Source organism: Piliocolobus tephrosceles, chromosome 1, assembly GCF_002776525.5.
Source record: "Piliocolobus tephrosceles isolate RC106 chromosome 1, ASM277652v3, whole genome shotgun sequence".
Taxonomy (NCBI): Eukaryota; Metazoa; Chordata; class Mammalia; order Primates; family Cercopithecidae; genus Piliocolobus; species Piliocolobus tephrosceles.
The window spans coordinates 175011191-175027935 of record NC_045434.1 but is presented as its reverse complement, the minus strand read 5'-3'; the positions used below and the strand labels follow the sequence as shown (position 1 = coordinate 175027935).

The 16745-nt window shown below is 45.8% G+C and overlaps 1 protein-coding gene across 1 annotated transcript in view; it reads left to right on the top strand.

The window, feature by feature from the left end:
* The first annotated feature begins 408 nt into the window (after positions 1 to 408).
* The window catches only part of CMPK1 (cytidine/uridine monophosphate kinase 1), a 44004-nt gene continuing 27667 nt past the window's right edge, over positions 409 to 16745 (top strand). The window contains exon 1 of the mRNA XM_023221552.2: positions 409 to 736. Coding sequence (XP_023077320.1) covers positions 566 to 736 — 171 coding nt within the window. The 5' untranslated portion in view covers positions 409 to 565. The remainder of the gene's footprint in view (positions 737 to 16745) is intronic.

Sequence of the window (16745 nt, the reverse complement as noted above, 5' to 3'; positions counted from 1 at the left end):
TGTGGGACACTCTATCCTGGTGTTTGCCTGGTTTCGCTCTTTTCTATCCTTTTGTCTTGGCTTGAATGTCACCTCTTCTGAAGCCTTCTCTGGCGACCCTGGCCATCTTATGTCCTACTTGTTATTTCTTCAAAATCGTACTGCCGTTTGTATGTACTGGTGTTTACTCATTCACACCGGCTACCTCCGCGTACCTCACTGGCTGGAATGGAAACTCCTTGCGAGCAGAGACAATGGGTTTTGCTCTCCCGCGGATCACGTCCCAGCCTCCAGGTCAGCAGCAGACACTTGGGGGCGCAGGATAAAATATCTGCGGTCAGAAAGCGCTAATAACCACCTAAGGGGTGGAGGAAAGCTGACGCGAACTGCAAGAGTGTCTCCGAGACGCAGCCGCCGCGCGAAGCTCCTCCCCTTCCGACCGCGCCGCGGACGCCTGGGCGGCCACGGCGGCGGGGCCGCGGCGGGCGCCGGCTCAGCCCGCCCCTTTCTCCCACCGCCGCCCCGCCCCGCCCCGCGCCTCGCCGGCCGCTGTCAGCTCCCTCAGCGTCCGGCCGAGGAGCCGTGTATGCTGAGCCGCTGCCGCAGCCGACTGCTCCACGTCCTGGGCCTTAGCTTCCTGCTGCAGACCCGCCGGCCGATTCTCTTCTGCCCTCCCCGTCTCATGAAGCCGCTGGTAGTGTTCGTCCTCGGCGGCCCCGGCGCCGGCAAGGGGACCCAGTGCGCCCGCATCGTCGAGGTGAGGCTCGGGCAGCCGGCGGGCTCCCTGGGGCTTGACGCGACGCGGGCGGCCTGTCCCGCCGCCCCTGGTCCGCCCCCCCCCCCCCGCCCCCCGGCCCCCCCCGGCCGCCGGCCTCCGGGCCCCGGCGGCCCCCGCGCCGCCCGCGTGTCGGTGGCCGGGGGCCGCCGGCGCGCGGCATGCCGGGACTCGTAGTCCGCGCCCGCCCGCCTTGGGGTTCGCCGTTTGGGGTCTCTTTGTTCCTGCGCCCCTTCTTTTCTTACATTTTGGGGACCAGATTCGTCTCTAGAGTGGACTGGGAGAGGGATGCCGGAGGCCAACCTTTCGGGGTCCCCCAGCGCACAGAGGTTAGCACGTAGCTGATCGTGTGGTGGGTGAAGGCAGCAGGACCGCGGATCTGGGTTAGAGGACGTGTGCGCCCGCAGTTGCCGGAAGGGGAGACCTATTTTTCTTCTCCGTGCCTTCCTTCTGGTTCTCTAAACTCCGCACTGTCACCTAACCTGTCTTTACCGTAGAAAGGAGCCCCGTGGGGCGGGGTGTTATTTTAGGCGTGCTGTGGGCTGCGGCTGGCGCTCTCGAGCCCAGTCCCCGCAAGCTTTAGGGCGGGGCCAGCCCTGAGGCTCGGCCCGGGACGGGGATGGGGAAAGCCGAGAGTGCAGTTCTGAGATCAAGCTTAACTTAAACCTTTGGCCCTGCTGCCAGCTCACGCTCGGCCCTCGGTCACTTCCTCTCTCCCAGCCTCATTTAGCCCTTGTAATACAGTAAAAAGAGTCTCTGAACCCAGATTTTCTCAGGATATAAAACACCTGCCAACTGTAAAATCCTGTTACTTTTTTTTCTTTTGCTTTAAGACAGGTTACCTGTTCAATTCTTTTAACAGTTTTTGGGCCTGATATATGGTTGGTTAGCTGCACTGACACTGTGAAAAAAAAAGCCTTCTTGGACAATCTGGAGAATGCTTGGAAAAGAAGGAAAACAACACATCTAGGAACAGAAGAGAAGACCATTGGTGGCCTCTAGTGAAATCGCCCTGAAACTCTCTAACCAACAAAAGTTTTTTTGACCTAGAACTTCTAATTTTCTCCTCTTCTAGGATATGGCCAATATTAGCATTGGGCTTTTGCTTCTTTCCTTATATGTTCATAACAATCAACTCTTGTCCTGTATTTTATTCCCTAAATAGCATCCAGAGAAAGTTAGATGAGTTCAACAAGTCATTATGTGTTGTACAGATGTATTTATAAATATTGATCATTTTGCCGGGCGCGGTGACTCACTCCTGTAATCCCAGCACTTTGGGAGGCCGAGGCTGGCGGATCACGAGGTCAGGAGTTCGAGACCAGCCTGGCTAACATGGCGAAACCTCATCTCTACTAAAACTACAAAAATTAGCCTGGCGTGGTGGCAGGCGCGTGTAATCCCAACTACTCCTTAGGCTGAGGCAGGAGAATCGCTTGAAATCGGAAGGCGGAGGTTGCAGTAAGCAGAGATCGGGCCACTGAACTCCAATCTGGGCGACAAAGCAAAACTCCCTCTCAAAAAAAAAAAAAACTGATCATTTTTAGGTGTCAAAGTGGAACTAGTCCAACTAAAAAAATACGTAACGTTTACATCCTCTTTAAAAAAATTTTTTTTGTTGGTTCTCTTTACTTTCTTTTGTCGTTTTTTCTGTTTTGTTTTGTTTTTGTTTTTGAGACAGAGTCTCACCCTGTCACCAGGCTGGAGTACAGTAGTGAGATCTCGGCTCACTGCAACCTCTGCCTCCCAGGTTCAAGCGATTTTCCTGCCTCAGTCTCCTGAGTAGCTGGGATTACAGCCACAGCCACCATGCTCTGCTAATATTTTTTTTGCGTTTTTAGTAGAGACAAGGTTTCACCATGTTGGTCAGGCTAGTCTCGAACTCCTGACCTCAGGTGATCCACCCACCTAGGTCTCCCAAAGTGCTGGGATTACAGGCTTGAGCCACCATGCCCGGCCTTGTCAGTTGTCTTTTAAAAAGTAAAGAGCCTGGCCACTGCACTCCAGCCTGGGCGACAGAGCGAGACTCCCTCTTAGAAATAAATAAATAAATAAAGAAGTGAAAAATGGGAGTGATTTCAAATTTTTTTTAATATATGTGATCTCTCTTAAATAGCATGATACGGGAAGGGGCAAAGACTTTAGCGTCAATGAGCTATGGGTTCAAACCCTGACTCTGCCATTTACTGTTTCTATAGGCCCAGAGATGTTGTTACCTTTAGTTTGAGTTCCTCTGTGAAAAGGGAAAAAATAGAAATGCCTATTTTGTGTGGTATTTGTGAATATTAAATGAGGTAAAATATCTGGCACACAGAGACAGATGCAAATTTTTTCTTCTCCATTAAACTTCTGATCTTATTACCTCCACTTTAAACTTCCTGATATTATTATATTGGTTATTTTTATTGGTGGGTTTTGTTGTTGTTGTTTGTTTTGAGATCGAGTCTCTCTCTGTCACCCAGGCTGGAGTGCGGTGGCACCATCTTGACCCACTCCAACCTCTGCCTCCTGAGCTCAAACCATCCTCTCACCTCAGTCTCCCGAGTAGCTGGGATGACAGGTGTGCACCACCGCTCTCTGCTAACTTTTTTTTTTTAGGGTTTTGTAGAAACGAGGTCTCACTATATTGCCCAGGCCGGTCTCGAACTCCCGGACTCAAGGGATCCTACTGCCTTGGCTTCTCAAAGTGTTGGCATTATAGGCATGAGCCACTATGCCTGGACTGGTTATTTTTATTGCAAAGTAGTATTTTTCTTTTTTTTTTGAGACGGAGCCTTGCGCTGTCGCCCAGGCTGGAGTGCAGTGGCCGGATCTCAGCTCACTGCAAGCTCCGCCTCCCGGGTTTAGGCCATTCTCCTGCCTCAGCCTCCCGAGTAGCTGGGACTACAGGCGCCCGCCACCACGCCCTGCTAGTTTTTTGTATTTTTTAGTAGAGACGGGGTTTCACCGTGTTAGCCAGGATGGTCTCGATCTCCTGACCTCGTGATCTGCCCGTCTCGGCCTCCCAAAGTGCTGGGATTACAGGCTTGTGCCACCACGCCCGGCCAGTATTTTTCTTTTAAATTACTTTATGCGGCCGGGCGCGGTGGCTCAAGCCTGTAGTCCCAGCACTTTGGGAGGCCGAGACGGGCGGATCACGAGGTCAGGAGATCGAGACCATCCTGGCTAACACGGTGAAACCCCGTCTCTACTAAAAAATACAAAAAACTAGCAGGGCGTGGTGGCGGGCGCCTGTAGTCCCAGCTACTCGGGAGGCTGAGGCAGGAGAATGGCCTAAACCCGGGAGGCGGAGCTTGCAGTGAGCTGAGATCCGGCCACTGCACTCCAGCCCCAGCGACAGAGCAAGACTCTGTCTCAAAAAAAATAAAAAAAATAAATAAAAAAAAAAAAATTACTTTATGCATGTTGTATTTGAATGCATTTAAATACAGTATGCTATTTCTGAATCATAATATGCCTTTAAAATGTCTATACCTAAATGAATAATACTCATACTACTATACCGGTTAAAATATAATCTACACATTCTGGGCCAGGCGTGGTGATTCACGCCTGTAATCTCAGCACTTTGAGAGGCTGAAGCAGGCGGATCACAAGGTCAGGAGATCAAGACCATCCTGGCTAACAAGGTGAAACCCCGTCTCTATTGAAAATACAAAAATTAGCCGGGCGTGGTGGGGGGCACCTGTAGTCCCAGCTACTCGGGAGGCTGAGGCAGGAGAATGACCTGAACCCAGGAGGCGGAGCTTGCAGTGAGCCGAGATCGCACCGCTGCACTCCAGCCTGGGCGAAAGAGTGAGACTCTGTCTCAAAATAATAATGATAATAATAATCTGTACATTCTGCAATTATTCTTTATTCTGTTCGGTAATGGCAAATAATATTTTAAACTTGTTAATTATCAGTTACAAGATTCCATGAGGAGATATGTTCTGTAATGTGTTATATTATTAAGATTTCAACAATTATATGACCTTAAACTGTTTTCAACCATTATCTTCTTTAATGAAAATGTCTTCTCTTGAGTCTAGTTGCCATAAACTTTATTAAGCTGTCAGTCAACTAATTCCAAATAGTTTATAATTTAGCAGTTGCTATTCTCTAGCTGGCTAGACAGACACTGGAATATCTATTGTTAGTGAAGCCAGCGGTGTGTTGTTTTTTTCCTTTGTGAATCTCTTTGTTTTGACTCAATATTTTATTATACAGGCAATTATAAACTAAATTCCAAAATAATGCAATTTTTGGAGCTTTTTTTCCTGTAGGGAAAAAATTATATAAATCCACGTTAAATTCTCCAATTAATCTGGTCGAAGCTAATGTAGCTCACAGGGCACCTGAAATTGTTACTTTAGTATGTTGATTTCTAACTCCGCCTGCCATAAGTACATATTTGAGTCCTAGCTACGGAATCTTAGGATATTCAGTTAATAGGAAGAGAAGAAAAAGAGAAAACCAAAAACCCTTAGGATATCTTGCTCTCTAAGGCACTGAAATTAGTGAAGTGGGTGTTGTTAGAGGGAATCTGGTATTTTTTCTCTAGAGGTAACTTCTGCTCTGCAGATTGCTGCTGGAGACCTAGAGAAGGTAAAGGCAAGTCTGATACAGTATCTTCTGAAAGTGTTCTGTACTGGGAAGGAAAGATTGGAGAGAGGTTTTGGGATTGATTTTGCACATTTATTTGTACTGATATTTTTCAGTTTTGCCTGCCTGCCTGCCTGCCTTCCTTCCTTCCTTCCTTCCTTCCTTTCTTCCTTCCTTTCTTCCTTCCTTCCTTCCTTCCCTCCTTCCCTCCCTCCCTCCCGTTATGTCTTTTTCTTTCTTTTTCAGCAAATACCCAGACTTGAAGGAGAATTTATTTTCTGATTGTTTGTAAATCTGTATCCTCTAATACCTAATTTGTTTTTGAAAGTGAGCTATTTTCTAAATCAATGTGATACTTAGAGTTAAGTTTCCAGAGTGGAATTATTGTGCAGTAATTTATTTATAAAATCATGATGGGAATACTGTGTTATTCTTGAATTTTTAAAATTAAGCTTTATTTATATTTGTTGTTTTGGCCCAAATTAAATTACGTCAATGTAACCTAAATTTATATTTGAAAATAACCACAATTTTACATGCATTAGTTGGAAGAAATATTTAAACTTCTCTTTTAAAGATTGTGAACATTTTGCTTACATAAACAAATTATGACTAAAGCTTATAACCATGCCAAATGGCTTTCTGTAGCGCCCAGAAAAAAATTTTTTTTTTTTTTTTTGAGAGAGGGTCTCACTCTGTTGCCCAGACTGAAGTACAGTGGTGTGACCCCTGCTCGCTGTAACCTCTGCCTCCTAGGTTCAAGAAATTCTCCTGCCTCAGCCTCCAGAGTAGCTGGGACTACAGACACACGCCACCATGCCCAGCTAATTTTTGTATTTTTAGTAGAGATGGGGTTTCGCCATGTTGGCCAGGCTGGCCTCGATCTTCTGACCTCAGGTGATCCACCTGCCTCAGCTTCCTAAAGTGCTGAGATTACAGGCAGGAGCCGTTGCGCCTGCCTCACCTAGAAAGCATTTTATCATCTGTGTCAACTTCCTCCAAGGCCTGTGTGGGTAACTCTTAACTTTTCCTGGCCATCCTACTTACTGCACTTAGAAAAAGTTTTGGATGATAATTGACTTTAAGCATATATAAATCAGAAACTTGATTTCATTTATCTTTGTGTCCCCAGTGTTGAACATTGTGCTTGACACATAGTAACTGCCTATTAAGCACTTACTGAATTGTAAGTTGAATAGGTTGAATTCATAGAGTGTATTGTTTGTCCTGAAGATGTAAAATTTTAAAAAATTCGATCCCCAGAGGGCGCTCCAGTGGCAGTTGGCTCTCCCATTTTCAGGACCAGAAGTGTTTGAATGTCTTCCTCTGATTTCTTTTTCTTTCTTCCTTTTCTTTTTTCTTTTTCTTTTTTTTTTTTTTTTTTTTTAGACGGAGTGTTACTCTGTCGCCTAGACTGGAGTGCAGTGGCGTGATCTTGGCTCACTGCAACCTCCGCCTCCTGGGTTCAAGCGATTCTCCTGCCTCAGCCTCCTGAGTAGCTGGAATTACAGGCGCCCACCACAATGCCCGTATAATTTTTGTGTTTTTAGTAGAGATGGGGTTTCACCATAATGGCCAGGCTGGTCTCAAACTCCTGACCTCAGGTAATCTGCCTACCTCGGCCACCCAAAGTGCTGGGATTACAAGCGTGAGCCACCGCACCTGGCTGATTTCCTTCCTTCTTCCCTCCCTCCCTCCCTCCCTCCCTCCCTCCCTCCTTCCTTCCTTCCTTCCTTCCTTCCTTCCTTCCTTCCTTCCTTCCTTCCTTCCTTCCTTCCCTCCTTCCCTCCTTCTTATTTATTTGTTTGCAACTAGCTCTCCCTCTGTTGCCCAGGCTGCAGTGCAGTGGCACAATCGCGGCCCATTCTCACTGCAGCCTCCACCTCCCAGGCTCAACTGATCTTTCCACCTCAGCCTCCCAAGTTACTAGGTCTACAGGTGCAGGCCACCATGCCTAGCTAATTTTTTTTTATTTTGTAGAGATGGGGTCTCCCTATGTTGCACAGGCTAGTCTCAAACTCCTGGGTTCAAACGATCCTCCCACCTCAGTCTGCAAAGTACTGGGATTGCAGGCGTGAGCCACCGTACCCAGCCTGTTTTCGTCATATTTCTCATGTATCACTTTTGTTTACTGTCAATGAATGAATAAATGATATGGTTGTGAAAATCTGCTGAGATTTCCAAGCTTCTCATTACAAATTCTCAAACAGAGCAGCATTTAGAAGAAACTAGTAGATAGGAAAATCCACTGGATATTAAGGTCCAGTGTTTAAGAATAGGCTTCTTTCCTTTTGGTGGAATAATAATTTTTTTTCTTTTGAGGCAGCGTTTCTCTCGCTCTTGTTGCCCGGGCTAGAGTGCAGTGGCATGATCTTGGCTCACCTCAACCTCCACCTCCTGGGTTCAAGCGGTTCTCCTGCCTCAGCCTCCAGAGTAGTTGGGGTTACAGGCATGTGCCACCATGCCTGGCTAATTTTTTATTTTTAGTAGAGACGGGGTTTCTCCATGTTGGTCAGGCTGGTCTCGAACTCCTGACCTCAGATGATCCACCTTCTTCAGCCTCCCAAAGTGTTGGGATTACAGACGTGAGCCACCGTGCCCAGCAAATGTTTTCTTTTTTAAGAAAGTTTATCTGTAAAAGAGGTGGTCCACGGAATACTTGACTCTTCAGAAGTACCACTGTTTCATTAAGGGTGCTTGTGACATGGGATTTTTGTTAAGAACTTGGAGGAGGGGAGAAGATCTTCAGATTATTTACTGCCCTTAATTTTGAAAACTTTTGTTTTTTGCCTTTCCATTTTAAGTTATAAGAGTAATACATGCCCATTGGGAAAAGTTACATCTTTTCTAATTCTGAGGTCACCAGTAGTAACTGCTTGTTATGAACTGCCTCCCCATCTCTTTCTCAATGTTCTTGTGAACAAAATGCAAATATTTATATTTTTTACCTTCAAGTGAGATTATTGTATTTTTTGCTGACTGTATCATGGATATCCTTTCAGTTCTTTACCTATAGATTTAATTCCTTCGTGTTTTTGTTTGTTTTTTTGAGACCAAAGTTCACTCAGTCTGTCACCCAGGCTAGAGAACCTTGGCATGATCTTGTCTCACTGCAACCTCTGTCTTCCAGGTTCAAGAGATTCTCTTGCCTCAGCTTCCCAAGTAGCTGAGATTACAGGTGTGTGCTACCACACCTGGCCAATTTTTGTGTTTTTAGTAGCGACAGTGTTTTATTATGTATTTCTTTATAGCAGTGTGAGGATGGACTAATACAGTCTACTTTAAGATTTTTATTTTTATATATTATTATTTATTTATTTATTTAGATAGAGTCTTGCTGTGTTGCCCGGGTTGGAGTGCACTGGTGTGATCTCAGCTCACTGCAACCTTCGCCTCCCAGGTTCAAGCAATTCTAATGCCTCAGCTTCCCGAGTAGCTGGGATTACGCCCAGCTAATTTTTTTGTATTTTTAGTAGAAACAGGGTTTCATCGTGTTAGCCAGGATGGTCTCGATCTCCTGACCTCGTGATCCACCCACCTCAGTCTCCCAAAGTGCTGGGATTACAGGCGTGAACAACTGATCCTGGCCAATTTTTATTTTTTTGGGCAGTCCCCCAGGCTAGAGTATAGTGGCTCCATCACCACTTACTGCAGCCACTTGGCTCAGGCAATCCTCCTGCCTTATCCTTCAGAGTAGCTGGAATTACAGGCTCACACCACCAGACCTGGCTAATTATTTTTTATTTTATTTTTTTGAGATGGAGTCTTGCTCTGCCACCCAGGTTAGAGCGCAGTGGCGTGATCTCGGCTCACTGCAACCTCCGCCTCCCGGGTTTAAGCGATTCTCCTGTCTCAGCCTCCCAAGTAGCTGGGATAATATTAGCACCCACCACCACACCTGGCTAATTTTTGTATTTTTAGTAGAGACAGGGTTTCACCATGTTGGCCAGGCTGGTCTTGAACTCTTGACCTCAGGTGATCTGCCCACCTCGACCTCCCAATTAGCCTGGCCTAGCTAATTATTTTTTGTAAAGACAAGGTCTCACTGTGTTGCCCAGGCTGGTACTCACTCAACTGCTTCAAATGGTAATCTCTTCCAGAAACACCCTCACGGATGATAATGTTTACCAGCTATCTGGGTATCCCTTAATCCAGTCCAGGTGGCACCAAAAATTAACCATCACAAACATTATACTTATTATATTTCTATCAAAAGTATATGAATATCAGCTTGGATGATTATTTTAATTTTTACAAATTTGTTAATCTGTTTTCTTTTTTTTTTTTTTTTTGAGACGGAGTCTCGCTCTGTCGCCCAGGCTGGAGTGCAGTGGCCGGATCTCAGCTCACTGCAAGCTCCACCTCCCGGGTTTACACCATTCTCCTGCCTCAGCCTCCTGAGTAACTGGGACTACAGGCGCCCGCCACCTCGCCCGGCTAGTTTTTTTGTATTTTTTTAGTAGAGACAGGGTTTCACCGTGTTAGCCAGGATGGCCTCGATCTCCTGACCTCGTGATCCACCCGTCTCGGCCTCCCAAAGTGTTGGGATTACAGGCTTGAGCCACCGCGCCCGGCCTGTTAATCTGTTTCTAAGGTTTTTGAGAATAAATTCCTTTATTTTTTCCTGTTCTTTCTTCTTCTTTTTTTTTTTTTTGAGACAGGATCTCACTGTGTTGCCCAGGCTGGAGTGCAGTGGTACCATATCGGCTCACTGCAGCCGCCGCCTCCCAGGTTCAAGAGATTCTCCTGCCTCAGCCTCCCAAGTAGCTGGGATTACTGGCACTCATCACCATGCCCAGCCAATTTTTGTATTTTTAGTAGAGACAGGGTTTCATCATGTTGGTCAGGTTGGTCTCGAACTCCTGGCTTTGTGATTCACCCGCCTGAGCCTCTCAAAGTGCTAGGATTACAGGCATGAGCCACTGTGCCTGGCAATTCTTTTTTTAAAGTGAAATGGCATAATTACCTGTGTTATGTTTTTTTTTTTTTGAGACAGAGTCTCGCTCTGTCACCCAGGCTGGAGTGCAATGTCGTGATCTCGGCCCACTACAACCTCCGCCTCCCGGATTCAGAAGATTCCTGTGCCTCCACTTCCCAAGTAGCTGAGATTACAGGCGCGTGCCACCACACCCGGTTAATTTTCGTATTTTTAGTAGAGATGGGGTTTCACCACGTTGGCCAGACTGGTCTTGAACTCCAGACCTCAAGTGATCTGCCTGCCTCGGCCTTCCAAAGTGCTGGGATTACAGGTGTGAGCCACCATGCCCGACCCTGTGTATATTTTTAAAAAATATTTTCCTGGCCTGGCACGGTGGCTAATGCCTGTGATCCCAGCACTTTGAGAGGCCAAGGCGGGTGGATCAGGAGGCTGTAATCCTAGCTACTCTGGAGGCTGAGGCAGGAGAATTGCTTGAACCTGGGAGGAGGATGTTGTAGTGAGCTGAGACCACACGCCATTGCACTCCAGCCTGGGCAACAGTGAGGCTCTGTCTCAAAAAAAAAAGTATGTATATGTGTGTATATACATATACATATATATAAACTTCCCTGTACTTGTCATTTATTGAGAAAACATTTTTTGAGAGCCAGGCACTGTGATATTGGTTGTTGAACTGAGTAAGAAGGCACAGATTGATCAGTTGTGGTGGCTCATGCCTGTAATCCCAGCACTTTGGGAAGCCAAGGTGCAAGAATCACTTGAGCCAAGGAGTTCAAGACCAGCCTGGGAAACATGAAAAGCCCATCTCTACAAAAAGTAGCAGGCCTGGTGGTGCGTGCCTGTGGTCCCAGTTACTTGGGAGGCTTAGGTGGGAGAATCACCTGAGCATGAGAAGTCAAGGCTGCAATAAGTCATGATCATGCCACTGTGCTTCAGCCTGGGCATGACCATGTCTTAAAAAAAAAAAAAAAAAAAGACGATAGACCCTGCTGCCAAAAGTTTACAATGTAGTGAGGAAACAAGGAAAATTAATAGGTAATGGCTACAGGATAGAATGATAAATTCTATGATATAAATATACCAAATATACCATTTAGGTAAGGGAGGGGACATCTAAATTTCAGTTTAATGAGTCAGGGAGGGCTTCCCAGAGGAGATGATGTGTATGAGCTCAATTTTGAAGGACAGTGGGAAAGAAGGAGCTGGGAGATGGAAAACACTCAAAGCAGTTATCCTTCTATAGGGTTATTGGAGGATTTAATTCTGAGTAAAGTGTGAGAGAGTAAACTGACATAAGTGAGGCTAACACAAAAAAACACTCCCTTGAATGCAAACAGATATGAAAGAACTTTGCAGATATTAAAGTTTAACTGTACTTTTTTTTTTTCTTTTCTTTTTTTTTTTTTTGAGATGGAGTCTCACTCTGTCATCTAGGCTGGAGTGCAGTGGCACAGTCACGGCTCACTGCAACCTCCACTTCCTGGGTTCCAGCGATTCTCCTGCCTCAGCCTCCCAAGTAGCTGAGATTACAGGTGCCCATCACCACACCTGGCTAATTTTTGTATTTTTAGTAGAGATGGGGTTTTACCATGTTGGCCAGTCTGGTCTCAAACTCCTGACCTCAGGTGATCTACCCACCTCAGCCTTCCAAAGTGCTGGGATTACAGGTGTGAACCACCATGCCCCACCTAACTGTAAATTATTTTGAAACTTTATCTTTTAATTTTGCCTCCCTAACTAGAGTATAATGTCTTTAAGGGTGGGGACCCTGTCTTTTCCCTCTCATTTCACTACATGTTTTTCATTTATTTATTTGTTTTTTTTACACAGACTCTGGCTCTGTTGCTCAGGCTGGAGTGCAGTGGTATAATACCGGCTTATTGCAACCTTTGCCTCCCAGGTTCAAGCGATTCTTCTGCCTCAGCCTCCCGAGTAGGTGGGATTACAAGCGTGTACCACCATGCCCAGCTAATTTTTTGTATTTTTAGCAGAGATGGGGTTTCACTGTGTTGCCCAGGCTGGTCTTGAACTCCGACCTCAGGTGATCTGCCTGCCTCGGCCTCCCAAAGTGCTGGGATAACAGGCGTGAGCCACCACGCCTGGCCTTCATTCTACTACATGGTTTTTGAAATGCCTAGTCATCCTTTAGATCTTAGCTTAAAGACTCCCAAATGGTCTCAGTTTATGATGCCCTTAGTGTCTCAGTTTTTTTTTTCTTTTTTTTTTCATAAAAACCCTAGTGCAAAAAGAAATACCTAACAGCTATATTAAATAAGTAATGAGTTCCAAACAATACTTAGTAAGTATTTTTTAACAAATAAGTAGCTGTTTGAAGAAATGATACATAGAAATTAGGAGGAAAAAAATAGCAATTTCATTTCATTTTTTTTTTTTTCTTTTGAGGTGGAGTTTTGCTCTTATTGCCCAAGCTAGAGTGCAATGGCGTGATCTTGGCTCACTGCAACCTCCACCTCCCGGGTTCAAGCAATTCTCCTGCCTCAGCCTCCTAAGTAACTGGGATTACAGGCATGTGCCACCATGCCAGCTAATTTTGTATTTTTAGTAGAAATGGGGATTCACCATGTTGGTCAGGCTGGTCTCAAACTCCTGACCTCAGGTGATCTGCCCACCTTGGCCTACCAAAGTGCTGGGATTAGAGGTGTGGAGGTGTGAGCCACCACACCCGGCCTCTTTTTTTTTTTTTTTTTTTGAGACAGAGTCTCACTGTGTCGCCCACGCTGGAGCGCAGCGGCGCCATCTTGGCCCACTGCAACCTCCGCCTCCTGGGTTCAAACGATTCTGCCTCAGCCTCCGGAGTAGCTGGGACTACAGGTGCCCAACACCACGCCTGGCTAATTTTTGTATTATTAGTAAAGATGGGGTTTCACCATGTTGGCCAGGCTGGTCTGGAATTCCTGACCTTGTGATCTGCCAGCCTCGGCCTCCCAAAGTGCTGGGATTACAGGTATGAGCCACTGCGTCCGGCCTAATTTCATTCTTAAGTAACCACACTTACTAATGAAATGTATATGCCTGTTGGGCACTGTTTCTCATAGATTGGAATCAGATTGGACACTTCCACCTGCATTTCTTACTAATTTTCTTTCTTTCTCTCTCCCTGTCTCTTTTCTTTCTCTTTTTTTTTTTGAGTTGGAGTCTCACTCTGGCACCCAGGCTTAAGTGCAGTGGCACTATCTCAGCTCACTGCAACCTCCATCTCCTGGATTCAAGTGATTCTCCCGCCTCATCCTCCCAAGTAACTGGTGCTACAGGTGCACACCACCATGCCCAGCTATTTTGTATATTTTTAGTAGAGACAGAGTTTCGCCATGTTGGCCAGGCTGCTCTCGAACCTCAGACCTCAGGTGATCTGCCTGCCTTGGTCTCCCAAAATCCTGGGATTACAGGTATGAGCCACCGTGCCTTGCCCCTGTTTGTTTGCCTCTCCTCCCGTCCCCTCCCCTCCCCTCCCCTCCCCTCCCCTTTCCCTCCCCAAGTGATTCTCCTGCCTCAGCCTCCCAAACAACTGGGATTACAGGCGCCTGCCACCATACCTGGCTAATATTTGTATTTTTAGTAGAGACGGGTTTCACCATGTTGGCCAGGCTGGTCTTGAACTCCTGACCTTAGATGATCCACCTGACTCAGCCTCCCAAATTCTTGGAATTATAGGCATGAGCCACTATGCCCAGCCTATTTTTTTTTTTATTGTCTTTCTTTCCTTTCCTCCTTCCTTCCTCCTTCCCTCCCTCCCTCCCTACTTCCCTCCCTCCTTCCCTTCCTCCTTTCCTTCTTTCCTTTTATCCTTCGTTCCATTCATTCATTCTCTCATTCATTCACTCTGTTGCCCAGGCTGGAGTGCAGTGGCACAATCATAGCTCATTGCAGCCTCCAACTCCTGGAGTCAGGCAATCCTCCCACCTCAGCCTCATGAGTAGCTGGGACTACAGGCACATCGCACCATACCTCTCTAATGTTTAAAATTTTTGTAGATGTCTCATTATGTTGCCCAGGCTGGTCTTGAACTCCTGGCCTCAAGCAGTCCTCCTGTCTCGGCCTCCCCAAATGCTGAGATTACAGGCATGAGCTGCTGTGCCTGTCCTACATTAATTTTCCTGTGGTACTTGTTTTTATGACAGCAACAACCCATAAAAGAATCAACCTCACAAAGATATGATGTCTTTGAAAGGAATGTACTATGATCTTTTTGTTGTTGTTGTTTTTGGTTTTTTGTTGTTGTTGAGACAGAGTCTCACTCTGTCATCCAGGCTGGAGTGCAGTGGTGCAATCTCAGCTCACTGCAACCTCCATCTCCCAGGTTCAAGCAATTCTCCTGCCTCAGCCTCTTGAGTAGCTAGGACTACAGGCATGCGCCATCACCATTCCTGGCTAATTTTTGGATTATTAGTAGAGACAGCGTTTCACCATGTTGGCCAGGGTGGTCTCGAGCACCTGACCTCAAGTGATCTGGCTGTCTCAGCCTCCCACAGTCCCGGGATTACAGGTGTGAGCCATCGTGCCCGGTCTGTGATCTTAAGTTGAAAATTAACTATCTTGAGCTGATAGTTCACATAGTGTCATATTGACTATTGCTGTGTTTCCCTTAAAAAATTAAACCCAGGGCACTATTGTGAATCTGCTGTACCACATTCCAGTTTAGATGCTAATGCAAAAGGATTGTAATCACTGAAATCCTCCAAAAGTCACATAGGAGTGCAGTATTTTAACGGGTAGCTTTCTGAATTGAAATCCAGAGGATTAGAGAAATCAATCTAGTAGTGGGACTTTTTGTCCAGGTTACAGAGAGAAAGGGTGGGGACTCTGCTGGGAGTATGGAGACAGCACATATATTTTGATGTCTTATTTTTTGTGTCATGTTGGCCTAGTCACACTGATTCTTACTACCTTAAAGCTAATACTTTTAGCCCAATTGCTATATGAAAATGTGTTTGCTCTTACATTTTAGTTGCTTTAACCTGACAAATTAAGAACATTTTTACAGACTAAACATGTGATAAGAGCATTTAGAACTTTAATAGGGAACAGGTGTAACAGACATACTGTTAGTTGACAGTTTTATGCTGCCTGGTGCGTAAAGTTAACAAACCATCACTTTGGTAAAGGAAAAAGCAGCAGTTGTTATTTACTAGTCTCAGAGGCCTTCACTTTGAGGGACTGGGTCCCGTGAAACATGTTCTTCCATGCCAGGTTTCCATCAGTCTTCTCCAGAAGACCTATAAGCTGGTTCCATTCTCCATTGGAATGTATCCTATATCAACAAGCAATTGAATATGCCTAATTTGGGACTACACAAAAGTCTGTTTCCGTATCCATTTTCTGTTTGGAGCTTCCAGAATGTGTTAGTCATTGATTGATATTGGAAAATGTTACATGTTTAACACACAAGCTTTACCTGTATAATTACATATGATTTAGGTAGGTCATAATATGAATTTTCGTTTGTTTGTTTGAGACAGAATCTTGCTTTGTTGCCCAGGCTGGAGTTCAGTGGCACGATCTCAGCTCACTGCAACCTCCGCCTCCCAGGTTCAAGTGATTCTGCCTCAGCCTCCCAAGTAGCTGGGCCTACAGGCGCATGTCACCACGCCCGGCTAAATTTTTGTATTTTTAGTAAATAAGGGGTTTCACTGTGTTAGCCAGGATGGTCTCGATCTCCTGACCTTATGATCCACCTGCCTCGACCTCCCAAACTGCTGGGATTACAGGCGTGAGCCACTGCACCCAGCCCATAATGTTTTTAAGCTTCCTCCATGTTAGCATGTATCAGAACTTCCTTCCTTTTTATGGCTGAATAATGTTCCATTATATGTATGCAGCACATTGTGCTTAACCATTCAACTGCTGATGGACACTTAGGTTGTTTCCACCTTTGGTTACTGTGAATAATGCTGCAGTGAGCATTGGTGTACAAGTATCTGTTTGTGTCTGTTTTCAGTTCTTTGGGATTTACATAGAAATGGAATTGCTGAGTCACATGGTAATTCTGTGTTTAACTTGTTAAGGAACCACTAAGTTATTTTCCACAGCTGCACCATTTTACATACCCACCAGCAGTGTACAAAGGTTCCAGTTTCTCCACATCTTCATCAATGCTTATTTTTTTGTTTTGGTTGTTGTTTCTTAAATTATAGCCATTCTAGTAGGTGTGAAGGACTTTTTTTTTCCCTCAGAATAGTGCATTTAAAAAATTGTCTTTGGCCGGGCGCGGTGGCTTACACCTGTAATCCCAGCACTTTGGGAGGCCTAGGCAGGTGGATCATTTGAGGTCAGGAGTTGATGACCAGCCTGACCAATATGGTGAAACCCCGTCTTTTTTTTTTTTTTTTTGAGACGGAGTCTTGCTCTGTCACCCAGGCTGGAGTGCAGTGGCCGGATCTCAGCTCACTGCAAGCTCCGCCTCCCGGGTTTACACCATTCTCCTGCCTCAGCCTCCTGAGTAGCTGGGAC